The following is a 27,975-nucleotide window of genomic DNA, read 5'->3' as shown; positions in this document are numbered from 1 at the left end:
TGGAAGCATGTCAGTCCAGGAGAACCTACAGTCCCAGAAGTTCTGGTCACGGGCTTCTAAGCCCCAGAGGGACTTCACAAAGTCCATCCTAGCTGGGGCTCCAAGAGGTAAGAGGAGGCACCAAGTGCCACTGAGAAGAGGAAATGAGGGTGGTAATCAGCAGTGGAGTGTAGGAACCAGAACTGTGTTCAGCAGTTGGTGCTTTGAGGCACCAACCCCCATCTCATACTAGCCAGTTTCTCTCTTGAATATTTATTTACTTACTATTATTATTTGCCTCCAGGGTTATTGCAGGGGCTCAGTGACTGCACTACAAATTCACTGCTTCTATGGCCATTTTTTTTTTCTTGGATAAGGAAGAAGAGAGAAATTGAGAGGGGAGGGGAAGATAGGGAGAGAGACACACACCTGCAGACCTACTTCACTACTTGGGAAGTGATCCCTCTGCGGGTGGGGAGCCCAGGGCTAGAACTGGGATCCTTATGTGGGTCTTTGCACTTTGTACAATGTGTGCTTAACTCGGTGAACCACTGCTCGGCTATTTATTTATTTATTTATTTATTTATTTATTTATTTATTTATGAGAAAGAGAGAACCAGAGCATCACTCTGGCTCATACAGTGGCAGGGACTGTACTCAAGACTCCATGCTTGAGAGTCCAACACCTTATCCAGTACACTCTTACAGGCTATATCTCTTTCTCCAAATATATATTAGAGACAGAAGTAGAGACAGTGAAAAAGACGACAGGACCGCAGCACCAAAGTTTCCTTCAGTGCAGTGGAGCCAAGTTAAAACCTGGATCACATACATAACAAAGCATTGAACTGTCCAAGTGAGCTATTTTGCCATCTCTAACCACAATGGTTTTTATTTTATTATTATTATTTTTTTGCCAGTAGGGTTATTTCCAGGGCTTCATGCCTGCCCAATTCCACTGCTCCTGAGAGACATTTTATTTTATTTTATTTTTATTATTTTTCTAGAGAGTGAGACATGGAAGGGCTGGGTGGTGGTGCACCTGGTTGAATGCACATGTTACAAAGCACAAGGAACTGGGTTTGACCCCCAGTCCTCACCTACAGGAGGAAGCCTTTGCAACTGGTGAAGCAGTGTTGCAGGTGTCTCTGTCTCTTTGTTTCTCTATCATCCCCATTCGCTCTCAATTTCTGGCTATTTCTTTTTTTTTCTTCTTAATTAAAAAAAAATTTTCTTTATGGGGGGTGTGGGGTAGTAGCGCAGCAGGTCAAGTACACGTAGCGCAAAGCGCAAGGACCAGCATAAGGATCTGGGTTCGAGCCCCTGGCTCCCCACTTGAAGGGGAGTTGCTTCACAGGTGGTGAAGCAGGTCGGCAGGTGTCTGTCTTTCTCTTCCCCTCTCTGTCTTCCTCTCCTCTCTCCATTTCTCTCTGTCCTATCCAACAAGGAACGACATCAACAATAACAATAATAACCACAACAAGGCTACAACAACAAGGGCAACAAAAGGGGGAAAAATGGCCTCCAGATGCAGTGGATTCATGGTGCAGGCACTGAGCCCCAGCAATAACCCTGGAGGCAAAAAAATATATATATCTTTATTGGATAGAAACAGCGAGAAGCCTAGAGGGAAAGGATTGATAGAGAGGTAGAGAGGCAGAGAGACACTTGCAGTACTGCTTCACCACTTGTAAAGCTTTTCCCCTGCAGGTGGGGACCAGGGGCTTAAACCCAGGTCCTTGCACACTGTAACATGTGCGCTCAACCAGGTGTGCCACCACCCAGCCCCAATTTATGGCTGTTTTTACCCAACAAATAAAATAAAGATAATTTTTTTAAACTTTTAATATTTATTTATTTATTTTCCCTTTTGTTACCCTTGTTTTTTATTGTTATAGTTATTATTGTTGTTATTATTGATGTCGTTATTGTTGGATAGGACAGAGAAATGGAGAGAGGAGGGGAAGACAGAAAGGGGGAGAGAAAGATAGACACCTGTAGACCTGCTTCACTGCCTGTGAAATGACTCCCCTGCAGGTGGGGAGCCAGGGCTCCAACTGGGATCCTTATGCCGGTCCTTGCACTTTACGCCACCTGCCCTTAACCTGCTGCGCTACAGCAAGACTCCCCCCAAAAAAATTTTTTTAAAGAATGAGACAGGTGGTCCGGGAGGTGACACAGTGGATAAAACACAGAATGTTCAACCACGAGGTCTTGAATTCAATCCCCGGCAGCACAAGTACCTGAGTGATGTCCAGTTCTTTCTTTCTCCCTCTGCCTATCTTTCTCATGAATAAATAAATAAATTCTTTTAAAAAAAGAAGAAGAATGAGACAGAAAGGGAGAGGAGAGAAACCTCAGCTCTGTTCCATAGCTCACAAATATTTTCCTATATATGGTACTTTCCTGTAGTGACCAGGGTTCTTGGACATGTTGAAGTGTGCACTCTGCCAAGTAAGCTATATTCCAGAGCCAATCACTTTTCAAAATAATAATTATTATTATTTAATGTACTTTTATTATTTTATTTAATAATAATTTTTTATTATTATTGGCTGAGAAGACTGCACAGTAGTTCTGCAAGAGATTTTTATGACTGGGGCTCTGAGGTCCTGGGTTCAATCCCCAATAACACCATAAGCCAGAGCTGAGCAGTGTGCTTTAGTCTCAGTCTGTGTGTGTGTGTGTGTGTGTGTGTGTGTGTGTCTTTGGGCAGGAGAGGTAACATACTGGTTCTGCAAAAGGAATTTCATTTCTGAGGCTCCAAAGTCTCAATTTCAATCCCCAGCACCACTATAAGCCAGAGCTGAATAGCGCTCTTGTTTCTCTCTCTCTCTCTCTCTCTTCCTCTCTCTCTCTCTCCCTGCATCTTTATTTATTAGAAATTTTCTTTGTTTATTTTTAATTTAACTAATTAATTTATTATTAGTTAGAGACAGAGAGAAATTGAGAGGGGAAGGGGAGATAGAGGAGAGAATCAGAGAGACATCTGCAGCCCTGCGTCAGCACTCTTGAAGCTTCCCCCTTGCAGGTGGGGACCAGGAGCTTGAACCTGGGTTCTTGCACACTGTACTGTGTGTGCTTAACAAGTTGTGCCACCACTTGGCCTCTCTGTATTTCTCTCTCATTAAAATAAAACAAATGAAATGCTTTTAAAATAAACCTTTCCCTAAAATATATAAAAGCATCATTAAAATGATAATAAGATTAAAATAAGTTTAAAGTTGGGGTTGTGGGAATCCTAGGGATTCAACCCAATGCCTCATACAACTAACATGTGCTCTTCCACTGATCCCCGTGTGATCAGCCCCTCCTCGGAAGCACTTGGCACTTGGGTGGCTGTGGCTGTGGGTCTTGCCCTTGGGCTGATGTTGCAATCTGTTGGAAACTGCCAGACCTTTCTTTCTTTCTTTCTTTTTTTTTTTTTAAAGATTTTATTTATTTATTAATAAGGAAGATAAGAGGGGAGAGAAAGAACCGCACATGTGCGGCCGGGGATCAAACTCAGGAACTTATGCTTGAGAGTCCAGAGCCTTATCACTGCACCACCTCCCAGACCACACTGCCAGACCTTCTTTAACACCCCCATCTCTGTCCCAGCGTTAAGCTGTAGTCCCAGCACTGGGCCTCTGCTCCTGGCCCCAGGGCAGAGCACAATGGGGCCATGGGACAGTCCCATGTCTCCTGGACTCTGGCCCCTGGCACAGGTAAAGCACTGGTGACACTTTAACTTACACACATGACTTAGGCCTTTTCTAGCTGGAGCACAGGGAGATCCCTGGAGAGCAAGCAGGCGTGCATGCAGTGGCATGGAGGGTGCGACTGGGACCTAGGGATTCCTCTGGTCTGAGCTAAGTTACAGGGACCCCAGGACCTGGAGTAGTACTCAGTCAGCTGCAGAGACTCAGGGGATCGGAATGGGGGGCTAACTCATTGCCAGGGATTTGAAGGAAGAAAACAGGAACCTTAGAAGAGGAAGCTGCATGGTTCTGGGCTTGGGCAACATAGGGTCACAGGGAATTAGAGAGCTGGTGGGGGAGGGGGCTCGAACCGGGATTCTTACGCCAGTCCTTGCGCTTTGCGCCACCTGCGCTTAACCCGCTGAACTACAGCCCGACTCCCGGTCAATTTCTTTTATCTCGGTTTCTGTTTATCTGTAAAACCCAGTGGTACGGAGCATTTAGCAAAGTCAGCTTCCAGGGTCCCATAACTAAACAGGAGCAAGTTTGTTGGCTGCCACCTTATAAGAAAGACTCAGTCCCCCTCACGACCCTCTAGGAGCCAGGGGAGGCAGAGTGGAATGCTGAGAGGGAGGGGGAGGAGATGCACATGATGGACACACAGCTCTTTCCTCCTGCAGGGCCAGCGGGATACCTGAGGCGGGTCAGCGTGACCCAGCTCACCCAGGAGCTGGGCACGGCTTTCTTCCAGAAGCAGCAGCTGCCCGCTGCCATGGCAGACACCTTCCTGGAGCACCTGTGCCTGTTGGACATCGACTCGGAACCCGTGGCCGCCCGTAGTACCAGCATTATCGCCACCATTGGTTAAGTGTCCCACCTACCCCAATCCCGGATTCACTTGCTCTTAGAAAGGAGATCAATTCATTCAAACAAACATTTGTGGAGAGCTTGGCATACAATGTTTGGAGGCCTGAGAGTAAGCTAGTAAAAGTAACAATGACGCCTGTTGGAGACAAGGGAGGGGGAAGTCATAGGCTATAAGAGGTCATCAGCAGGGAGTTGGGCAGTAGCACCCTCAGCTCCCCACCTGCAAGGGAGGTGGCTTCACAAGCGTGAAGGAGGTCTGCAGGTGTCTATTTTTCTCTCGCCCTCTCTGTCTTCCCCTCCTCTCTCCATTTCTCTCTATCCTATCCAACAACTACATCAATAACAACAACAATAATAATTACAACAATAAAACAACAAGGGAAATAAAAGGAAATACATAAATATTTTTTAAAAGTAGTCATCGGCATAACATAGTCTCCTAAAATTGAAAATGATTAAATAGCGTGGGGGTAGATAGCATTATGGTTATGTAAAGAGACTCTAATGCCTGAGACTCTGAAGTCCCAAGTTCAATCCCTCATACCACCATAAGCCAGAACTGTGTGTTCTGGTACCACTACTACTACTACTACTACTACTTCTGCTTCTGCTACTGCTACTGCTACTGCTACTGCTGCTGCTGCTGCTGCTGCTGCTGCTGCTGCTGCTGCTGCTGCTGCTACTGCTACTGCTACTGCTACTGCTGCTACTGCTACTGCTACTGCTACTACTATTACTACTACTGCTACTACTACTACTACTACTACTACTATTCCTACTACTGCTACTACTACTACTATTACTACTACTGCTACTACTACCACTGCTACTACTACTACTATTACTACTACTGCTACTACTACTACTGCTACTACTACTACTGCTACTACTACTGCTACTACTACTACTACTATTACTACTACTACTACTACTACTACTACTACTATTACTACTACTGCTACTACTACATCTCTGAAAAAGATCGAATATGATGGAGAGTGAGGAAAACCTTGCTTGGATGTGACACAATGCTAGAGCATTAGACTCAGACGTGAGGTCCCAAGTTCCTGGCATCTCTTGTGCCAGAATCATGCCGTGGTTTCCTTCTCTCTCTCTCTCTCTCTCTCTCTCTCTCTCTCTCTCTTTCTTCCTCTCTTCCTCCCTCTCCCCTTATCTGTGTTAAATTTAAAAAAATCAGTATGACTTTCCTTGCTTCCATTCCTTTGCCATTAATAGAAAGCTGCAGAAAGCAAATGTGATTTTTGTGTTCACAAAGATAGAAACAGCCACTTATCCAGGGAAGAACATGACCTCCAAGGACAAGGGGGGAAATACAAGTGACCTGTCCCCACATTCCCCAAGATGACCCTTTGGGTTTTCTACCAAGTCCTCTGGATAGTGACCCTGTATGGAGGTGATTTAAGAACTTACATTTTCTTTTTCATTTTCCTTTTTTAAAATTTTTTTAAAGAATTTATTTATTCATGAGAAAGATAGGAGGAGAGAAAGAACCAGCCATCACTCTGGTACATGTGCTGCTGGAGATTGAACTTGGGACCTCATGGTTGAGAATCTAATGCTTTATCTACTGTGCCACCTCCTGGACCACTAGTTTTCCTTTTTTTTTCTTTCTTTTTTCCAGTCATGGGGGCTTGATGCTGGCACTACAAATCCATCACTTCTGGTAGCCTTTTTTTTTTTTTTCATAAGACAGAGAGAAATTGAGAGGGAAGGGGAGAGATGCGGGAGTGGGGAAGGGAGAGAAAGATAGACACCTGCAAACTTGCTTTACTACTTGTGAAGCGACACCCTGATCCCTGCAATGTGGATCCGGGAGCTCTAACCAGGATTCTCACACAGGTCCTTGTGCTTCGCACTATGTGTGTAGTCACCTACTGACCTGCTTTACCATTCATGAAGCATCCCCAGTACAGGTGGGGAGCAGGGGCTACAACCTGAGTTCTTGTATGTATCCTTGCACGTAGTGCTATGAGCTCTTAACTGGGTGCTCTACTGCCTGGCCCCCAGGACTTAAATTTTCTTTCTTGTTTTTTTTTTTTTTTTTGTCTCCAGAGTTATTGCTGGGGTTCAGTGCCTGCACTACAAATCCACTGCTCCCGGAAGCTATTTTTTCCCTTTTGTTGCTCTTGTTGTTTATCGTTGTTATTATTGTTGTTGCTGCTATCATTGTTGTTGGATAGGACAGAGAGAAACTGAGAGAGAGGGGAGGACAGAGAGGGGGAGAGACAGACACCTGCAGACCTGCTATACTGCTTGTGAAGTAACCCCCCTGCACTTGGGGAGCCAGGGGCTTGAACCAGGGTCCTTGTGCTTTGCACCATGCGCACTTAACCTGCTGTGCTACCTTCTGACCCCTTTCTCTACTGCCCGACCCTCTTCTTTCTTATTTTTTTAAAAAATGTTTGTTTATTTATTTATTTATTTATTCCCTTTTGTTGCCCTTGTTTTGTTGTTGTAGATATTATTGTTGGTGGTGATGGTGGCTAGGACAGAGAGAAATGGAGAGAGGAGGGAAAGACAGAGAAGGGAGAGAAAGGCAGACACCTGCAGACCTGCTTCACCACCTGTGAAGCGACTCCCCTGCAGGTGGGGAGCCGGGGGCTTGAACTGGGATCTTTAATCCAGTCCTTGCGCTTTGTGCCACCTGCACTTTACCCGCTGCACTACCGCCTGACTCCCCCTTCTTTCTTATTTTTTATAGAGAGAAATTGAGGGGGTGAGGGAGAATAGAAAGAGAGAGGGAGAGAGGCCTGCGGCACTGCTTCACCACTCCATGAGTTTTCCCTATAGGTGAGGACTGGGGATTTTTGAACCCTAGTCCTTGTACATGGTAACACAAGCACTCTATCGCATAGCTCCCTAAACCTTATATTCTTTATTTCTTTCAGATTTTATTTATTTATTTATTTATTTATTTATGGAAAAGAAGGAGAGAAAGAGAACTAGACTTTGCTCTAGTACATGCACTGCCAGGGATTGAACTCTGGACTTCATGTTTGAGAGTCCAATACTTTTCTCACTGTGCCACCTACTGAGCCATTAGAACTTACATTTTCTTTTTTTCTTCTTTTTTTTTAAATGTCTTTATTGGGGAAATAATGTTTTACATTCAACAGTAAATACAATAGTTTGTACATGCATAGCATTTCTCAGTTTTCCATATAACAATACAACCCCCACTAGGTCCTCTGTCATCCTTCTTGGGTCTGTATTCTCCCCACCCACCCACCCCAGAGTCTTTTACTTTGGTGCAATACTCCAATTCCAGTTCAGGTTCTACTTCTGTTTTCTTTTCTGATCTTGTTTTTCAACTTCTGCCTGAGAGTGAGATCATCCCAAATTCATCCTTCTGTTTCTGACTTATTTCACTTAACATGAATTTTTCAAGGTCCATCCAAGATTGGCTGAAAATGGTGGTCACCAGTTTTTATAGCTGAGTAGTTCTCTATTGTGTATATAGACCACAACTTGCTCAGCCACTCATCTGTTGTTGGACACCTGGGTTGCTTCCAGGTTTTGGCTATTACAAATTGTGCTGCCAAGAACATATGTGTACACAGATCTTTTTGGATGGCTGTGTTGGGTTCCTTAGGATCTATCCCCGGGAGAGGAATTGCAGGGTCATAGGGTAGGTCCATTTCTAGCCTTCTGAGAGTTCTCCAGACTGTTCTCCACAGAAGTTGGACCAATTGACATTCCCACCAGCAGTGCAGGAGGGTTCCTTTGACCCCACACCCTCTCCAGCATTTGCTGCTGTTACCTTTTCTGATGTATGACATTCTCACAGGAGTGAAGTGGTATCTTGTTGTTGTCTTTATTTGCATTTCTCTGACAATCAGAGACTTGGAGCATTTTTCATGTGTTTCTCTGGCTTCTGTGGTGAATATTCTGTCCATGTCCTCTCCCCATTTTTGGATGGGGTTATTTGTTGTCTTGTTGTTGAGTTTAGCAAGCTCTTTATATATGTTGGTTATTAAACTCTTGTCTGATGTATGGCATGTAAAGATCTTCTCCCATTCTGTGAGGGGTCTCTTGGTTTGGGTAGTGGTTTCTTTTGCTGTGCAGAAGCTTTTTAATTTGATGTAGTCCCATAGGTTTATACTTGCCTTAGTCTTCTTTGTAATTGGATACGTTTCATTGAAGATGTCTTTAAAATGTATGCGGAAAAGAGTTCTGCCAATAGTTTCCACTAAGTATCTGATAGTTTGTGGTCTAACATCCAAGTCCTTGATCCACTTGGAATTTACTTTTGTATTTGGTGAAATATAGTGGTTCATTTTCATTCTTCTGCATGTTTCAACCCATTTTTTCCAATACCATTTGTTGAAGAGACTCTGCTTTCCCCATGTAATAGTCTGAGCCCCTTTGTCAAAGATTAGATGTCCATAGGTGTGAGGGCTGATATCTCCTCTTTCATTTAGTATTTGATTTATTTGGGTCTTCTCCCTTTTTTGTTTTGTGAATCTGGCTAAAGGTTTTTTGATTTTGCTCACTGTTTCGAAAAACCAACATTTACTTTCCTTGATTTTTCCTGTTTTTTTTTTCTTTTCAATGTTATTGATTTCTGCCCTAACTTTAATGATTTCTGTCCTTCTGATTGCTTTAGGGTTCCTTTGTTCTTCTTCTTCTAGGTCTTTAAGATGTGCAATCAGGCTGTTTACTTGTGCTTTTTCTTGTTTCCTAATGTGTGCTTGTATGGCTATGAATGTCCCTCTCAGTACTACCTTAGCTGTGTCCCAAATATTTTGATAGCTCGTGTCTTCATTTTCATTGAACTCTTGAAACATTTTGATTTCTTCCTTTATTTCCTCTTTGACCCAGAAGTTGTTAAGAAGTGTACTATTGAGTGTCCACATTTTGGGAATATTACTAATCTTTTGTTGATTGTTAAGTGTTAATTTAATTCCACTGTGGTCTGAGAAGATGCTTTGGATTTCAATGCTCTTGAATTTGCTGATGTTTTCTTTGTGGCATAACATATGGTCTGTCCCATGTGGACTTGAGTAAAATGTGTATTCCAGTTTCTTGGGATGAATGACTCTGAAAATGTCCAATAGTTCTAGTTTATCTATCTCTTCATTTAGCTCCTTTATGTCTTTATTGATTTTCTGCCTGGATGATCTGTCAAGTTGAGAGAGTGGGGTGTTGAAGTCCCCTACTATGACTGTGTTGCTGTTAATATATTGCTGTAGCTCTTTCAGTAGATGTTTGATGTATTTAGATGGCTTCTTATTGGGTGCATAATTAATTATTATAATGTAATATTATAATTATTACAATATAATAATTGTTATGTCCTCTTGATTGACTGATCCTCTGAGCATTAAGTAGTGTCCATTCCTATCTTTTTAATCTTATCTATTTTAAAGTTTATCATGTCAGATATGAGAATAGCTGTTCCTGCCCTTGTTTGTGGGTCATTGGCTTGTATGATAGTTTTCCATCCTTTCACTTTAAGTCTGTGTTTGTCTTGTTGAGTTAGGTGGGTTTCCTATAGACAGCATATTGTTGGGTTGTATTTTCTGATTCATCTTCCTCCTCTGTGTCTTTTTTTTTCAATTTAGTCATATTCAGACTTTATGAATTAACCATCTATCAAAATTAAGAAGCCCATCAAAAATAATCCCCTGGCAAGTGGGAGGGAGTGCATGTCGTTAAGAACCTTGTTTAGGGAAGGAAATGTTGTCCAGGTCATGGATGCCATTTCTGTCAATGATCTGAACACTGAAGGCTGGCAGATTAAGGATGAAGCATTTCTGGAGCTCCTCTAGACATTTCCTAAGAAGTTCCTCTGCACTCTCAGGAGAGATATTTGGTGTGTAGTATAGGTCCAAGATACTGAGAGTCAGGTAGGCACCATAGATGTGGGCTGTGAAAGGGGCCTTGGCCAAGGCTGCCAGGTAGTCCATGTAGTAGATCACAGGACCCTCATGCTCATCATAGCCAGCCAACAGGAGGTTGACATGATATGGGGTCTGACTCCAAAGACAGTCAGCCAGATTTTGGAATGTAAAATTAGCTGCATTTTGCATTTTATAAAGTTGTACATTTTTCTGAATGTATTCTGCAAATTGTACAGTGTCTCCAGCCTCTCCAACACAAAGGAGTAAGATTTTTTCACTCATCTCAAACATCTTGTCGTGATCGTCCTTCATCTGGACAATATTGCTAGTGACCATGCGGTCAGAGGTGACAAGGACATAGTCAGACCCCTGAATGCCGATGAAGTACTCCATGGTGGCGGGAGGTCAGGGGCTGAAGGTTCAACTGAGCTCGGTACTCGCCAGCTTCTCTCTCTGTGTCTTTTAATAGGTAAATTCAGGCCATTGATATTTATTGATATCAAAGATTGTAGATATTTTAACACCATTCTTGTAGAGTTTTAGAGTGTTTTGATATATGTCCTATTTGTGGTGGTCTGACTGTTTATAGGAGACCTTTCAGAACTTCTTTCAGGGCAGACTTGGTGATAGTTGATTCCTTCAACTGTTGCTTGTCTGAGAAGGTTTTTATGCCTCCATCTAGTCTGAATGACAGTCTGGCAGGGTACAGTATTCTTGGTTGAAAGTCTTTCTCATTGAGTACTCAGTAGATATCTTGCCATTCTCTTCTGGCCTGTAGTGTTTGTGTGGAGAAGTCTGCTGCTAATCTTATGGGTTTTCCTGTGTAGGTGACTCTTTTGTTTTTTCTCTTGCAGCCTTCAAGATCCTTTCTTTATCCTTATTCCTTTGCATTCTAAATATTATGTGTCTTGGTGTCTTTAAGTCTGGGTTAATTCTGTTTGGGGCCCTCTGGACTTCTTGGATCTTTATGTCTTTGATGTTGTCTAAACTAGAGAAGTTTTCAGCTATTATGGCCTGAAGAATGCTTTCTTCCTCTCCCTCTCTTTCTTCCTCTGGTAAGCCAATAATTCATATATTGTTTCTTTTGAAGTCATCCCATAGGACTCCGTTGTTGTTTGCTGTCGTTTTTGCTGTCCTGGCTTTGCAGGCAGGAGACAGAGACGACCAGAGACTCATGGCTGAGCTGAGAACGTAGTTCAATCTTTATTCACGAGCGGGGATGTGGTTCAACAAACTAATCTAATCTAATTACAACCCAATTCTGTCCTGCATCTCTCTCCTCCGGCCAAAGAGTCAGGAAAAAAGGAAATAAGTAGGATAGGTGGTGGGGAGAAGGAAGAAGCACAAACCAGCAATGACTAAACCAAATGTCCCAGAGGCGGAGGGGGGGAAGACCAAACCAATATCCTGGAGGCAGGGGGGTGCCCAGCCAACAGTGGACATGCAAACAGAACACATAGCAAGCAACACAAGCGAACCCAATGTGATGATAAAAATAGAAGGCTTCACAAGCAGAATCCAGAAGCATACCAACAGTTTTCAGTATCTCTTAATCTCTTTTTGAGATCTTGCTAGTTTTGTCTTCAGCCTCATTGATTCTATTCTCTCTCCCCTCTACTGTTTTCTGGAGTTCATCTATTATGTTACCCTGTTATGATACTGTTTTAGCTTATTCAGCTAGCTGTGTTCTTAGCTCAGCTATTTCAGCTTTCAGCTCTCTAATAACCTTGAGACAACTAGTGTTTTCTTCCAGAGTCTCATTTGTTGCTCCTGTATTTCTGATAACAATTCTTTCAAACTCTTTACTCACTCCTGTGACTATTTCCTTAGCTAATGTTTGGATGTTGACCTCATTATTTTGTGCTTCACCCTTTGGGGGTCTTTTAGCTGGACTCTTGTCCTGGTTCATTTCTCCAATATTTCTTCTTGTTGGTTTAACCATTTTATATATTATGTTATGAGTTCCCTCTCTAAGTACTTTTCAAATTACTGATCACTATTGCCTGGATTGACTTGTGTCTAAGTAACGTAATTAAAGGGTTCACAATGGTGGAAGTTAACAATTGTTTTAATAGTATTTTTATCCCTGATTTGGAGCTTAGTGGCTTAAAAGCCTTTTTTGTGATTTTTCTTCCCTGTAGGCTATGGGAGCCTGAGGGCTTTTAAACTCTAAGTAGGCTTCTTGGCTTAATCACTGACTCCTGACTAAGAGATAAAGCAGGGTATGGCAGAAATAATCCAGTGGTTATGCAAAGAGACTTTCACAGGCCCACTGCTATGCCACCAAGGTATAGATCTTCTCCTGAGTTTTCTGGTTAGATCTCTGTCCCCTGGTGTCCCTCCCTGCCACTGCTCCAGATTCTGAGGGCAGTAGCAATGGAGACTCAGAGTTGTACTTGGTGAGTCTCCGGGGAGTCCTCTCCTCCCTTCAGCCATCCCCTTTTTGGTGGAACAGACTGGAGGTGGTGTCTGATAAACTGCTGAACTGTTACCAGCCACTTAATCTCTCCCTCGGCTCCTCTCTGTCCACCAACCACACGTGTTTGCACTCACTGGTGATTTAGTGGGTTCCTGAAGTCATTCTAGTCCTGTCTTGTTTCAGTCCCAAGTGGTCTCCTTTGGTATTCCTAGTTGATCCCAGAACTTACATTTTCTTTATTTTGTTTTTTAAAATATTTTTATTTATTTATTCCCTTTTGTTGCCCTTGTTGTTTTTTCTCTCTCTTTTTAAAATTATACCTTTTTAAAAATTTATTTATTCCTTTTTGTTGCCCTTGTTGTAGTTATTGATGTCATCGTTGTTGGATAGGACAGAGAGAAATGGAGAGAGGAGGGGAAGACAGAGAGGGGGAGAGAAAGACAGACACCTGCAGACCTGCTTCACCTCTGTGAAATGACTCCCCTGCAGGTGGGTATCTGGGGGCTCGAACTGGGGTCTTTATGCTGGTTCTTGTGCTTTGCATTACATGCGTTTAACCTGCTCCGCTACCGCCCGACTCCCCTGCCCTTGTTGTTTTATTGTTGTAGTTATTGTTGATGTCGTTGTTCTTGGATAGGACAGAGAGAAATGGAGTAGGGGGAGACAGATGGGGAGAGAAAGATAAACATCTACAGACCTGTTTCACCGCTTGTGAAGTGACTCCCCTGCAGGTGGGGAGCCAGGGGTCCGAACCAGGAACTTACATTTTCAAAACCCCCCACCACCACCACCACGCGCACACACACACACACACACACACACACACACACACACACCATGGGTGTATGGATGTGGGGACCAAAGCTGTTCCTGGGTACTTCCAGCTCTGGCCAAGTGGTGACCAGACTCCCTGAAAGATTGGATATGGTATCACCAGTGTGGGAAGCTTGTTGGGGGACAAAGGAGTCAAGGTTGCAGCTGCCTCTAAATTTTTGGCATGGGGAGTTGGGCGGTAGCACAGCAGGTTAAGCGCAGGTGGTGCTAAGCACAAGGACCAGTGTAAGGATTCTGGTTTGAGCCCCTGGATCCCCACCTGCAGGGGAATCGTTTCACAAGCTGTGAAACAGGACTGCAGGTGTCTATCTTTCTCTCCCCTTCTTTGTCTTCCCCTCCTCTCTCCATTTCTCTCTGTCCTATCCAACAACAACAACAACAACAACTACAACAATAAAACAACAAGGGCAACAAAAGGGAATAAATAAATACTTTAAAAAAATTTGGCATGAAAAGTTGGAAGGACACTTTACATTTTTTTTTTCTTTTTCCCTTGCTGCCACAGCTTCATGCCTGTGTGATTTCACTGGTCCTACAGACTTTCTTTTTTCTTTTTTTTTAAATATTTATTTTATTTATTTATTCCCTTTTGTTGCCCTTGTTGTTTTATTGTTGTAGTTATTATTGTTGTCGTCGTTGTTGGATAGGACAGAGAGAAATGGAGAGAGGAGGGGAAGACAGAGAGGAGGAGAGAAAGATAGACACCTGCAGACCTGCTTCACCGCCTGTGAAGCGACTCCCCTGCAGGTGGGGAGCCGGGGTTCGAACTGGGATCCTTATGCCGGTCCTTGTGCTTTGCACCACCTGCGCTTAAACCGCTGCGCTACAGCCAGACTCCCTTTTTCTTTCTTTTTCTTTTTATTTTTTGACTTTTTGTTTTCAAATAGAGGGTGAGCATCAAAGAGAGAAAAGAAGGAAGAGAGGGAAAGAAAGGAGGAGAGACACTATCACTTGCTTCTTTGCTCATGAAGCTTCCCCTTTGCATGGTGCTCCCGTGTATTGCCGTCTATTGGATGAGCTATCTCCTGTCCCCTGCAGGATGCATTATTGGCATGAAAGACTGTGGGAGAAAGGCTTGGGAAGGAAATGAATTGTTTTGGTGTGGGGGAGCACATGTTGAGTTTCAGATGAGTGATTTAGTACACAGACATATAGCTCTAGGTTTGGGAGAGAGGACTGAATTGGGATATACATTGGGGAGATGTCGAAAGAGAAGCAGAGCATCACTCTGGCACATGCAATGCCTGGGATTGAACTGAGGACCTCATGCTTGAGAGGTTCTCAACATTATCTACTGCATCACCTCCAGGATCACAACACAGGTTCTTGATTCCCTGACAAGAATCACTGTGGTGGGGAGATGGGGCCAGTGCCTGACTGGTATGCCTACCTAGGAGAGGAGGGAGAGGGGAGGGAGCTGGAGCAGCAGGTGTAGACACCTAGACACCCCTGGAGCGGAATCTGCCTGAGTGGAGAGACTGAACTGTGATCTGGATTAAGGGGATTTTATGGCCAAAGAACTGACAGTAGGGTTAGGCGCTGATGGGAGTGAGTCAATGAGAAAGGACACATGGCTGGCAGAGAGGCCTAAGGATGGCAGAATCCGTGGCCTTGAGCGAGTGAGGAAGAAGGGAAATTAGTGATACACAACTGGAAGAACTGGTTTTAGAGCTTCCACTCAGTAGAGCTCGGCCCCACATGAGGCCCTAGCCTCAATGTGCAGCCTGGCACCTGTCCCGGATTGCACGGGGGCACTGTAGGAGGGGGCTGTGTGGAGGGGCCGGGCTGGGGGCTTAGAGGACGCAGAGGTGGAGCGCATCTCTACTTGCAGGGCCTGCATCACGCTCGGTGGAGCGCCTAAAGGAGATGATCAAGGCCGGCATGAACATCGCGCGCCTCAATTTCTCCCACGGCTCCCACAAGGTCTGGGATGGGCCAGGGCACGGGTGGTGGTGGAGCAAAACATCCTCTCCCCGGCCTCCAGCCCTGAGACTCCGCTCGATGTCGCCCTCAGTACCACGCCGACTCCATCGCCAACATCCGGGAGGCGGTGGAGAGCTTCGCGTCGTCTCCACTGGGCTACAGACCGGTGGCCATCGCTCTGGACACTAAGGGGCCCGAGATCCGCACTGGGCTTCTGCAGGAGGTGAGGTTCGCCGGCCTGTCGGGGGCGGGGCTGGAGGTGGTGCATAGGGTGGGTTGGCCAGGGGCGAGGCAGTCGAATCGGGGCCATGGAGGTCTAGAGGGGCGGGCTGGGGTGGGCTTGGTGCGGGTGGTTGCGGGGCGGGGGTGGACATGGTCGTGGGCCCCGAGGGGCGGGGCTGTGGAGGAGAGCGGGAGAGGGCAGGCAGGGGCCGGGGCTGGTGAGGAGCCGGCCCGAGGGAGCCCTGGACTGTCGGGGCTCCACCTGCAGGGCCCCGAAGCGGAAGTGGAGCTGGCGAAGGGCTCGCGGGTGCTGGTGACCGTGGACCCGGCTTTCCGGACGCTGGGGGACGCGCACACCGTGTGGGTGGACTACCCCAACATCGTCCGGATCGTGCCTGTTGGGGGCCACATCTACATAGACGACGGGCTCATCTCGCTGGTGGTGCAGGAAATCGGTGCGTACGCCCCCTGCCGGCGGGCAGATGCGGGGCGCTCGCTCGCTCGCTCTGCGGTCGGGCCACCGCCTCCCAGGCCCCGCGGCGGTCTCCTTCCTCCTGGGTTGGCTAGGGCGGGGCGGGTCGGTTAGTCCTACGTCCTCGGACGCCCTCGTCGTGCTTAGACCGCACCTGGTCCCTTCCGGGCCCATTGCGGGGTTCCAGGCGCCTCACCCCTGATTAGGCTGGCTCCCACCCTCCCTGCAGGCCCCAAGGGGCTGGTGACCCTGGTGGAGAACGGAGGCATCCTGGGCAGCCGGAAGGGTGTGAACCTGCCGGGGGCCCAGGTGGACCTGCCCGGGCTGTCGGAGCAGGATGCTCGGGACTTGCGCTTCGGCGTGGAGCATGGCGTGGACATCATTTTCGCCTCTTTCGTGCGGAAGGCCAGCGACGTGGCCGCCGTGCGCGCCGCCCTGGGCCCCGAAGGACAAAGCATTAAGATCATCAGCAAGATCGAGAACCACGAGGGTGTGAAGAAGTGAGGCCTGGTCCTTGTCCTGTGTCCCCGATTCCCGGCCGGTCTCCCCTCCCCGCTCCCTAGGCCTGACTCCCACACCCACTCAGGTTTGATGAGATCCTGGAGGTCAGCGACGGCATCATGGTGGCGCGGGGCGACCTGGGCATTGAGATCCCCGCGGAGAAAGTCTTCCTGGCTCAGAAGATGATGATTGGGCGCTGTAACCTGGTTGGCAAACCCGTTGTGTGTGCCACACAGGTCTGGAGTGAGCCTAGGGCTGGGGCGTTCTGCAGGTTTTGGGGTCATCTGAGGGTGAACACCAAACCTTGGGTTTAGAGCTTTTATTTAATTTTTCCCCAGGCCTTGCCTGTGCATGATTTTTCTGCTCCAGGCCAATTTTTAAAGGTTTCTTTATTTATCCATGAGTGAGGAGAGAATTAGAGCTGTCTCTCTGGCACATATGAAACCTGGGATTGACCTTAGAACTTCATGCTTGAGGGTCCAATGCTTCATCCACTGTCCCACATCCCGGAGCTGCAATATGTGAGTGTGTGTGTGTGTGTGTGTGTATTCTGGGGGGAATACGCACCTGGTTGAATGTACACATTGCCATGTGAGAGGACCAAGGTTACAGCCCCTGCTCCCCATCTGTAGGGATGGAGAGAGAGCTTCATAAGCAGTGAAACAGTGCTAGAGATGTCTCTTTCTCTGTGTGAGTCTCTTTTTAAGATTTTACTTTTTATTAATGACAATAAAAATAGAAAGACAGAAGGAGAGAGAGAAAGAGAGAAACAGGTATCAGTCTGGCACATGTGCTGCCAGGGATTGAACTCAGGACCTCACATCTGAGAGTCCAATGCTTCATCCACTGTGCCACCTCCTGGACCACTTCCTTACATTTATTAAATAAATATATATTTAAAATGTTATTGCCGCCAGGGTTATTGCTAGAGCTTGGCAAATATACTGCTCCTGAATGCCATTTTTCTTCCCTCCTCTTCTTCTTTTTAGTGATTCTCTCTTTTTTTCCCCTTTTGTTGCCCTTGTTCATCCTTTCTATTATTATTATTGTTGTAGTTATTGCTGTCATCCATCGTTGTTGGATAGTACAGAGAGAAATGGAGAGGGGAGGGGAAGACAGATAGGAGAGAAAGATAGACACCTGCAGACTTGCTTCACAAAAGATTAGTAATAGTAAAGATTAGTGACCTCCCTGGCAAACGCTAGAAGTGACCTCCCTGCAGGTGAGGAGCCGGGGGCTTGAGCCAGGATCCTTTTTTTTTCTTTGACACCTGCAGACCTGCTTCACCGCCTGTGAAGCGACTCCCCTGCAAGTGGGGAGCCAGGGACTCGAAATGGGGATCTTACGCTGGTCCTTGTGCTTTGCGCCACGTGCGCTTAACTGCTGCACTACCGCCCAACTCCGTGAACCAGGATCTTTATGCCGGTCCTTGCACTTTAAGTCATGTGCGCTTCACTTGCTGAGCTACCACTCGGCCCCCAATTCTCTCTTTTTAAAAATCTTTTTATTTCAGCCACAGTGCTGCTTAACTCTGGCTTATGGTGAGCTGGAATTGAACATAGGACCTGAGTGTATAACTATTATGCTGTCTTCCTGCCCCTGGACCTCATCCTTTTTTTTTTTTTTTTTTTTAGTTTTTTATTTTAGTAAGAAAGATAGAGAGAAACACCAGAGTACTGCTCAGCTCTGGAATATGGTGGTGCTGGGGACTGAACTTCAGGAATGAAAGTTTTTTTGCAGAACCATTATACTGTTTCCCCAGCACCCCCCTTTTAAAATTTTTTTTAAAGTATTTTATTTATTTTTGAGAGAGCTGCAGAGAGAGAAAGACACAGAGAAACACCAAAGAACTGTTCATCTCTGGCTTATGGTGGTGCGAGGGACTGAACTTGGGACTTCAGAGCCTAAGGCATAACAGTCTCTTTGCATAACCACTATGTGTTTTATTTATTTTCCCTTTTGTTGCCCTTGTTTTTTATTGTTGTTGTAGTTTTTGTTGTTGTTGTTATTGATGTCATCATTGTTAGATAAGACAGAGAGAAATGGAGAGAAGAGGGGAAGATAGGGGGGAGAAAGATAGATACCTGCAGACCTGCTTCACTGCCTGTGAAGCGACTTCCCTACAGGCGGGGAGCTGGGGGCTCGAACCGGGATCCTTATGCTGGTCCTTGCACTTCTCTCCATGTGCACTTAACCCGCTGCACTACAGCCCGATTCCCCCCACTCCCACCCCTTTTTTTCTTATTTTTAATGAGAGAGATTGGAGAAAAAGGTCAGAACATTACTCTGATATTTGTGCTGCCAGTAATTGAACTCAGGACCTCATGCTCGAGAGCCCAATGCTTTATCCACTGCACCATCTCCCTGCCACTGACCCTATACTTCAGTGCTCTAGCAACTCCACTGCTATAGGCTTTTTTTCATTCAGATAGAAACAAAGAGCTCACCCCAGTGGTATTGCATCTCCCCTGTCATGCTCGTTTCACATGGTGAAATGTACACCCTATCTCTGGCCCAGACTTAGAGCACCTTTTGCTGTCTGATGTTTGGGCCTCAAAGAATGAACTTAGAGCAACTGTGTGGTCTGAGAGGTGGCACAGTAGATAAAGCACTGGACTCGCAAGCATGAGGTCCTGAGTTCAATCCCTGGCAGCACATGTACCAGCGTGACGTCTGGTTCTTTCTCTCTCCTCCTATCTTCCTCATTAACAAATAAATAAAATCTTTTAAAAAATATTTTATTTATTTGTTAATGAGGAAGATAGGAGGAGAGAGAAAGAACCAGACATCACTCTGGCACATGTGCTGCTAGGATCAAACTCAGGACCTCATGCTTGAGAGTCCAAAGCTTTATCACTGTGCCACCTCCCAGACCACAAATAAATTCTTTTTTTTTTTATTTTTTAAATTAATTTTATTTTTGAGAGAGATGAAGAGAGAGAGAAGAGAGAGAGAAACACCAGAGCACTGCTCAGCTCAGGCTTATGGTGGTGCGGGGGATTGAACCTGGGACTTAGGAGCCTCAGGCATGAGAGTCTGTTTGCATAACCATTATGCTGTCTCCCCCGCCCCACAAATAAATTCTTAAAAAAAAAAAAAGAAAAAGAAAAGCCCCCTCAGATCCCCACCTGCAGGGGGGTCGCTTCACAGGCGGTGAAGCAGGTCTGCAGGTGTCTATCTTTCTCTCCCCCTCTCTGTCTTCCCTCCTCCATTTCTCTCTGTCCTATCCAACAACAAGGGCAACAAAAAGGGAATAGATAAATTAAAGAAGAAAAAAAAAGGTCACTTCAAAAAAAAAAAAAAGAAAAAGAAAGAGCAACTGTCACCCCCATTTTGAGATGAGCAACTGAACGGACTCCAGTGTGGATTCAGAGAAGTGGCCTGGGCCTTGTCTCTCGTTCCGGGACAGCTCTGACAATTCGTTGTCCCCTAGATGCTGGAGAGCATGATCAGCAAGCCTCGGCCGACGCGGGCAGAAACCAGTGATGTGGCCAACGCCGTGCTGGACGGGGCGGACTGCATCATGCTGTCAGGGGAGACCGCCAAGGGCAGCTTTCCGGTGGAGGCTGTCCGGATGCAGCACGCGGTAGGAACTGGGTGCGGAGGCGGGCTGCAGGCAGGCTGGGCCCCCACGGCCCTGCCCGGCCTGACCTCCTGGCTCCCGCAGATCGCCCGGGAAGCCGAGGCTGCTGTCTATCACCGGCAGCTGTTTGAGGAGTTGCGCCGGGCAGCACCGCTGAGCCGCGACCCCACTGAGGTCACTGCCATCGGCGCGGTGGAGGCGGCCTTCAAGTGCTGTGCGGCTGCCATCATCGTACTGACCAAGACCGGCCGGTAGGGGGCGCCTGGAGCTCAACGACGGGCCTGTGGGTCAGCGGGGTTGGGTTGGGCTAGACGGGGTCTTGTCTCATCATCAAAGATTAAGGAGTATCATTCTTCTCCAGGAGGAGAGGAGCTGAGGCCAGGACAGGCAGGAGATTTGCCAGTGAGCTCCGAGGAGATGGCAGGGCAAGGGGGGCATCACTGGGCACTGCCAGGCCTGTGGGCTCCATGGACTCAATGATAAGTCCTCTGCTTTACTTTTTTTTTAATCTTTAATTATATTTATTTATTAGGTAGAGACGACTAGAAATCAAGAGGGAAGGGGGTGATAGAGAGGGAGAGAGACACCAAGGGACAGCTGCAACATTGCTTCACCACTCGTGTAGTTTCCCCCCTGCAGGTGGGACCAGGGGCTAGAACCTGGGTCCTTGAGCATTGTAACATGCTGTCATCCAGGTGCACCACCAACTGGCCCCCCTCTGCCATTGTTTAATTTTTTTTTAATAATTTTTAAAAATATTTATTTTATTTATTTATTCCCTTTTGTTGCCCTTGTTGTTTTATTGTTGTATTTATTATTGTTGTTGTCGTTGTTGGATAGGACAGAGAGAAATGGAGAGAGGAGGGGAAGACAGAGAGGAGGAGAGAAAGATAGACACCTGCAGACCTGCTTCACCGCCTGTGAAGCGACTCCCCTGCAGGTGGGGAGCCGGGTTCGAACCGGGATCCTTATGCCGGTCCTTGTGCTTTGCGCCACCTGCGCTTAACCCGCTGCGCTACAGCCCGACTCCCTAATTTTTTTTTTATTGGGAGTTGGGAGGTAGCACAGTGGGTTAAGCACATGTGGTGTGAAGTGCAAGGACCAGCGTAAGGATCCCGGTTCGAGCCCCTGGCTCCCCACCTACAGGGGTGTCACTTCACAAGTGGTGAAGCAGGTCTGCAGGTGTCTATCTCCCCCCCCCCCCCCCCGTCTTCCCCTCCTCTCTCCATTTCTCTCTGCCCTATCTAACAACGATGACATCAATAACAACAACAACAATAACTACAACGATAATAAAAAGGGGGCAACAAAAGGGAAAATAAATAAACATAAAAAATTAATTTTTTTATTATCTTTTATTTATTGGATAGCGACAGCCAGAAATCCAGAGGATAGGGGGAGATAGGCTGAAAGACAGAGAGACACTTGCAGCACTGCTTCACCACTTGCAAATCTGTCCCCCTGCAAATGGGAACTGGTGGCTCAAACCTGGGTTCTTGGGCATTGTAACATGTGTGCTCAACCAGGGTGCTTCCACCTGGCCTCTCAAGTCCTCTGCCTTACCAAACCTTATTTAAAGAAAGGGGGGGGGGAGTCTGGCGGTAGCGCAGCGGGTTAAGCACACGTGACGCAAAGCGCAAAGACCGGCTAAAGGATCCTGGTTTGAGCCCCGGCTCCCCACCTGCAGGGGAGTCACTTTACAGGCAGTGAAGCAGGTCTGCAGGTGTCTTTCTCTCCCCCTCTCTGTCTTTCCCTCCTCTCTCCATTTCTCTCTGTCCTATCCAACAAGCCTCTGCTCCCCACATGCAGGAGGAAAGTTTCATTAGTGTTGTTTCTCTCTCCCTCTCTTTATTTAATTAAATTAATTTATTTATGTATGCCTTCCAGGGTTATTGCTGGAGCTTGGTGCCAGCACTATAAATCTACCGCTCCTGACAACTGTTTCCTCCTTTTTTCCAGTTTATATGATAGAACAGAGAGAAATTGAGAGGAGAGGGGAAGTAGAGAGAGAGGAAGCTAGATACCTGCAGACCTGCTTCACCACTTGTGGAGCTTCCCTGCTGCAGGTGGGAAGTGGGGGCTCATACCAAGATCCTTATGCATAGTACTATTTGCATTTAAACAGGTACACCACCACCCAGCCCACTTCTCTCTCCCTACATCTGTTCTATGAACTTAAAAGAAAGGTGGAGGGAGTCGACGATAGCACAGTAGGTTAAGCACAGGTGGCACAAAGTGCTAGGACTGGCGAAAGGATCCTGGTTCGAGCCCCTGGCTCCCCACCTGCAGGAGAGTCGCTTCACAGGCAATGAAGTAGGTCTGCAGGTGTCTTTCTCTCCCCCACTCTGTCTTCCCCACCTCTCTCCATTTCTCTCTGTTCTGTCTAACAATGACATCAATAACAACAACAATCATAACTACAACAATAAAACAAGGGCAACAAAAGAGAAAATAAATAAATATTAAAAAAAAAAGAAAGAAAGGGAGGGAGGGAGTCGGGCAGTAGCACAGCAGGTTAAGCGCAGGTGGCGCTAAGGACAAGGACCAGTGTAAGGATCCTGGTTCGAGCCCCCAGCTCCCCACCTGCAGGGGAATCGCTTCACAAGCGGTGAAACAGGACTGCAGGTGTCTATCTTTCTCTCCCCTTCTTTGTCTTCCCCTCCTCTCTCCATTTCTCTCTGTCCTATCCAACAACAATGAGATCAATTACAACAATAAAACAACAAGGGCAACAAAAGGGAATAAATAAATAAATTAATTAATTAAAAAAAAAAAGAAAGGGGGAGTCATGGCGTGAAGCGCAAGGACGGGCATAAGGATCCCAGTTTGAGCCCCCGGCTCCCCACCTGCAGGGAGTCGCTTCATAAGCGGTGAAGCAGGTCTGCAGGTGTCTTTCTCTCCCTTCTCTGTCTTCCCCTTCTCTCTCCATTTTTCTCTGTCCTATCTAACAACGACGACATCAATAACAACAACATCAATAATAATAACTACAACAACAATAAAAAACGAGGGCAACAAAAGGGAAAATAAATTAAAAAAAAAAAAGAAAGAAAGGGAGAGTAATGGGGGTGCTGGGAGCAATGGATTCATAGTGCAGGCACCCACCAAGCCCCAGCAATAACGCTGATTAAAACAAAAAAAGGGGGGAGGCAGTGTACTTTGTTAAGTGTACATGTTCAAACCCCTGGTCCTCACCTGCAAGGAGGAAGCTTCACAAGTGGTGAAGCTCCCTCTCTACTCTTTTTCTCTTGATTTCTCTATATATTCAATAAATAAATATATATATTCTATAAAAGCTTTATTTATGAGAGAGGATACCCAAGCATCACTGTCACATATAGTGCTGGGACTCAAACTCAGGACCCTGTATTGAGAATCCAGTGACATATCCACTGTTCCCACTCCTGGGCCACTGTCTCACCCAAACCTTTTGATTGTTACAAGGGCCCAGAGCTCATGAAGAACCTAAGTTCAAGTCTCTTCCCTGAACCTTATCTTTGACATCTGGGCTACATCATACAGGACCAATGGGTGTCAAGAATTGACAAGACACTTGTAAGTTTGTTTACTGTCTTGGACCAACAAAATAGCTCACTTGGATAGTGTGCTGCTTTGCCATGTGTGTGACCCTGGTTTGAATCTGGCCCATTCCACATTGGAGGAAGCTTCAATACTGTGACCTCTTTGATTCACACATACATACACACACACACACACACACACACACACACTTTCTCTGTCTTTAAGAAAAAATAAGAAGGGCCAGGAAGTGGTGCACCTGGTTCAGCACACACACTACAGTGCACAAGGACCTAGGTCCAAGCCCCTACTCCCCACCTACAGTGGTGAAGCAGGTCTGCAGGTGTCTCTGTCTCTCTCCCTCTCTATTTCCCCCTCCTCTCTCAATTTCTCTCTGTCTTTATCTGATAATAATAAATAAACAAACAAATAAGAAAGAGAGGAGTTACCTTGCCTCGAGTTTCATCTCAGCTTATGATATAGTTTTTCAACCTCTCGTATCTTCCTAGTATGGTTAAGAAGGGCAGGCAATTTTTTTTTTAAAGTTTTTTTTCTTTTTTTTAAATATTTATTTATTTATTTCCTTTTGTTGCCCTTTTTTTTATTGTTGTAGTTATTATTGTTGTTGTCGTCGTTGTTGGATAGGACAGAGAGAAATGGAGAGAGGAGGGGAAGACAGAGAGGAGGAGAGAAGGATAGACACCTGCAGACCTGCTTCACCGCCTGTGAAGCGACTCCCCTGCAGGTGGGGAGCCGGGTTCGAACCGGGATCCTTATGCCGGTCCTTGTGCTTTGCGCCACCTGCGCTTAACCCGCTGTGCTACAGCCTGACTCCCAAGAAGGGCAGGCAATCTTATACCCATTTTTGTTGTTGTTGTTGTTGTTGCCTCCAGGGTTATTGCTGGGGCTTGGTGCCTGTACTACGAATCCATTGATCCTGGAGGCTATTTCACCCCCACTTTTTTTTTTTAAGATCACGGAGGGTGATATTTTTTTCCCCTCCAGGGTTATTGCTGGGGTTTGAATACACTAGAGGCTATTTTTTATGTCTATATTTAAAATATTTATGTATTCCCTTTTGTTGGCCTTGTTGTTTTATTGTTGTAGTTGTTGTTGTTATTGATGTCATCATTGTTGGATAGGACCGAGAGAAATGGAGAGAGGAAGGGAAGACAGAGAGGGGGAGAGAAAGAGAGAGACACCTGCAGACCTGCTTCACCACCTGTGAAGGGACTCCTCTGCAGGTGGGAAGCTGGGGGCTCAAACTGGGATCCTTAGGCCTGTCCTTGCACTTTGTGCCACCTGCACTCAACCCACTGCACTACCGCCCTACTCCTTAGAGGCTATTTTTTCCCTTTTTGTTGCCCTTGTTATTATTGTTGTTGTTGGATAGGTTAGAGATAAATCAAGAGAAGGGGGGAAGACAGAGAGGGGAAGAGATAGACACTTGCAGTCCTGCTTCACCGCTTGTGAAGCGACCTCATGCAGGTGGGGAGCTGAGGACTTGAACTGGGATCCTTGAGCTGGTCCTTGCGCTTCGTGCCATGTACACTTAACCTGCTGTGCCACCGCATAGGCCCCATTTTTCCCCATTTTGTTACCCTTGTTGTAGTTGTTACTGTTATTGTTATAGGTCAGAGAGACATTGAGAAAGAAGGGGAAGACAGACAGGGAGAGAGAAAGATAGACACCTGCAGACCTGCTTCACCTCTTGGGAAGCGACCTCCCTGCAGGTGGGGAGCTGGGGGCTCGAACCAGGATCCTTGACCAGGTCCTTGCGCTTTGCACCATGTGCGCCTAACCCACTGTACTACCGCCCAGCCCCCTCTTATACCCATTTTAACATGAGAAAACCACGGCTGTGAGTGATGACTGATTCAGAGTCACTATATTGGTGACACCTAAAACCAGAACCTAAAATCTAGTGAAACTGTTCTGGCCTGATTTCTCTGCCTCCTTCAGCTCGGCGCAGCTCCTGTCGCAGTACCGACCCAGGGCAGCTGTCATCGCAGTCACCCGCTCAGCCCAGGCTGCCCGCCAAGCTCACCTGTATCGTGGAGTCTTCCCTCTGCTTTACCGAGACCCTCCAGAGGCTATCTGGGCTGACGATGTGGACCGCCGAGTTCAATTTGGCATTGACACTGGTGAGCCCTGGCAACTTCCTCCGTGTCGTGCCCCATGCCCCTCCACTCCCACATCCACCCAGAGGACCATGCCTTTTGTCTCTGACCCCAGGTTTTCTCTGTGGGGTTCACTAAAACTCAGAGATACTCTAGCTTTCAGGCACAAGGGTAGAGGTCAAGGGAGGAGGGAGGACTGGGTGAGAGGAGGGAGAAAGGTCACAGCCATCCCATAGAAACTAGTCTGTAGCCTGAAAGGTATCATAGAATTTTGTGCAATGAACTCTCATGCCTGAGGCTCTGAGGTCCCAGGTTCAATCCATGGCACCACCACAAGCCAGAGGTGAGCAGTCCTTTGATATGATAAAGAAGAAAAAAAAGAAGAACAATTTGTGTGCTTCCTGTTCCAAGTGGCTGGAACCCAGCCAGACATGAGGAAGAAAAGGCTTGTGGGAACTGAGGGGGTGGGGGTGAGATACAGTTGAAGCTAAATGAAATTCATGATTGAGGGAGGCAGGAAGACAGCATAATGGCTATGCAAAGATACTTTCATGCCTGAGGCTCCAAAGTCACAGGTTCAATCTCCAGCACCCTCATAAACCAGAGCTGAGCAGTGCTGTTAATATATATATATATATATATATATATATATATATATATATATATATATATATATATATATACAATTGGCATATGATCACTTCCTGTCGCTGCCTACTGATGCATAAATCACTTTACTGTTCAGCTTCAAAGCCCATACTACCCCAGGCCCCCCCATTCCTTGGGGTGACTGCAGAAATGGAGGGTGGTGGCTGGCTAACATTCCCAAGCTGGCCTAGACTCCAAGGTAGTGACTGTCCCCCACTGCTTCACCCTCAGGAAAGCTCCGTGGCTTCCTCCAAGTTGGGGATCTGGTGATCGTGGTGACTGGCTGGAGACCTGGTTCCGGCTATACCAACATCATGAGGGTGCTGAGTGTGCCCTGAGAAGCCATTCCTCAGCCATGGCCAGCCTGGGTCCCCAGCTCTGCACCCCCACACCCCCTCCATGGCCCCATGTCTAAGTCTCAGCTCCCAGCTCTCAAGCAGGCTGTGAAAAGCCATGTCCTTGAGTACTGGCCATGCTTTCACCTGAGCTCTGAGCCTTTATTCCCAGCTCACGTGACTGATTCTGTGTTCCTAGGTTTCCCACACCTGGGTACAGGAGAGGGGGAACCAGGTGGCACTGTCCAGTAGCCACAGAATGGTGACAGGGGGAGCTGGGCAGTAGCGCGGCGGGTTAAGCGCAGGTGGCGTAAAGCGCAAGGACTGGAGTGAGGGTCCCGGTTCGAGCCCCCTGGCTCCCCACCTGCAGGGGAGTCGCTTCACAGGCGGTGAAGCAGGTCTGCAGGTGTCTATCTTTCTCTCCCCCTCTCTGTCTTCCCCTCCTCTCTCCATTTCTCTCTGTCCTATCCCACAACGACAACATCAGTAACAACAACAATAATAACTACAACAACAATAAAAAGACAACAAGGGCAACAAAAGGGAAAATAAATAAATAAAATTACAAAAAAAATTAAAAAAAAAAAGAATGGTGACAGGTTGCCTATGTTACTCTCAAGCATGAGGTCCTGAGTTCAATCCCTCACAACACAAGTACCAGAGTGATGCTCTGGTTCTCTCATTGATAAGTAAATACATTTTTAAAAAATCTCTCATAGCTTCTCATCTGTGGCCCTTTTGCTTATCTGGGAATTCGTGGGGAGCATACCACACTGGGTGGCCTCAGTTGTAACTGTCAGAGACACTTGAAGGAGCTAGGGTAGACTGATTTGGCCAGGGTGGGGATGGAGTGGGGTGGGGAACTAAGAGCCAGGTATCTCACCTATTACTGTTTTGGCAGCCTATATGGGCTGGCCCACCCAGCCTTGCTGCTTGAAGGGGTATGCCATCTTTCTGGCTCCTATGGCCTGGTGCCCCTCTACACCTAGGCATTTCTTCCAAGTGTGGG

General features: G+C 46.5%; 2 protein-coding genes across 6 annotated transcripts; one reads left to right on the top strand and one right to left on the bottom strand.

The window, feature by feature from the left end:
* The first annotated feature begins 7 nt into the window (after nucleotides 1-7).
* PKLR (pyruvate kinase L/R) lies at nucleotides 8-27,677 on the top strand. Of its 5 annotated transcripts, none has more exons than XM_060201603.1 (11): nucleotides 8-107; nucleotides 4,340-4,522; nucleotides 15,475-15,566; nucleotides 15,658-15,789; nucleotides 16,057-16,243; nucleotides 16,490-16,760; nucleotides 16,847-16,997; nucleotides 20,195-20,347; nucleotides 20,429-20,595; nucleotides 25,826-26,007; nucleotides 26,863-27,677. In XM_060201603.1, exons 1-11 carry the CDS (start codon nucleotides 8-10, stop codon nucleotides 26,967-26,969), a joined length of 1,725 nt encoding a protein of 574 aa, XP_060057586.1. In that variant the 3' UTR covers nucleotides 26,970-27,677. The 5 variants fall into 5 exon arrangements, with proteins under 5 accessions (XP_060057586.1, XP_060057590.1, XP_060057587.1 ...); XM_060201607.1 differs by lacking the exon at nucleotides 8-107 and adding an exon at nucleotides 3,762-3,823; XM_060201604.1 differs by lacking the exon at nucleotides 8-107 and adding an exon at nucleotides 3,764-3,795.
* LOC103115556 (proteasome subunit beta type-2-like) lies at nucleotides 10,151-10,857 on the bottom strand. The gene has a single exon (XM_060200974.1). It carries the CDS (start codon nucleotides 10,781-10,783, stop codon nucleotides 10,202-10,204), a length of 582 nt encoding a protein of 193 aa, XP_060056957.1. The 5' UTR covers nucleotides 10,784-10,857; the 3' UTR covers nucleotides 10,151-10,201.
* Nucleotides 27,678-27,975: the final 298 nt, after the last annotated feature.

This window comes from Erinaceus europaeus, chromosome 11 (assembly GCF_950295315.1).
Source record: "Erinaceus europaeus chromosome 11, mEriEur2.1, whole genome shotgun sequence".
NCBI classification, from domain to species: Eukaryota; Metazoa; Chordata; class Mammalia; order Eulipotyphla; family Erinaceidae; genus Erinaceus; species Erinaceus europaeus.
This window is presented reverse-complemented; position numbering and strand designations above follow the sequence as displayed.

What these genes read in the sequence shown, in the direction of transcription:
- PKLR (XM_060201603.1), top strand. Translation starts at nt 8, where the DNA reads ATGTCAGTCCAGGAGAACCTACAGTCCCAGAAGTTCTGGTCACGGGCT. An exon ending in GCTGGTGGTGCAGGAAATCG is followed by an intron (nt 16,244 to 16,489) that starts GTGCGTACGCCC and finishes CCCTCCCTGCAG; the next exon opens with GCCCCAAGGGGCTGGTGACC. An exon ending in CCGTTGTGTGTGCCACACAG is followed by an intron (nt 16,998 to 20,194) that starts GTCTGGAGTGAG and finishes GTTGTCCCCTAG; the next exon opens with ATGCTGGAGAGCATGATCAG.
- LOC103115556 (XM_060200974.1), bottom strand. Translation starts at nt 10,783, where the DNA reads ATGGAGTACTTCATCGGCATTCAGGGGTCTGACTATGTCCTTGTCACC.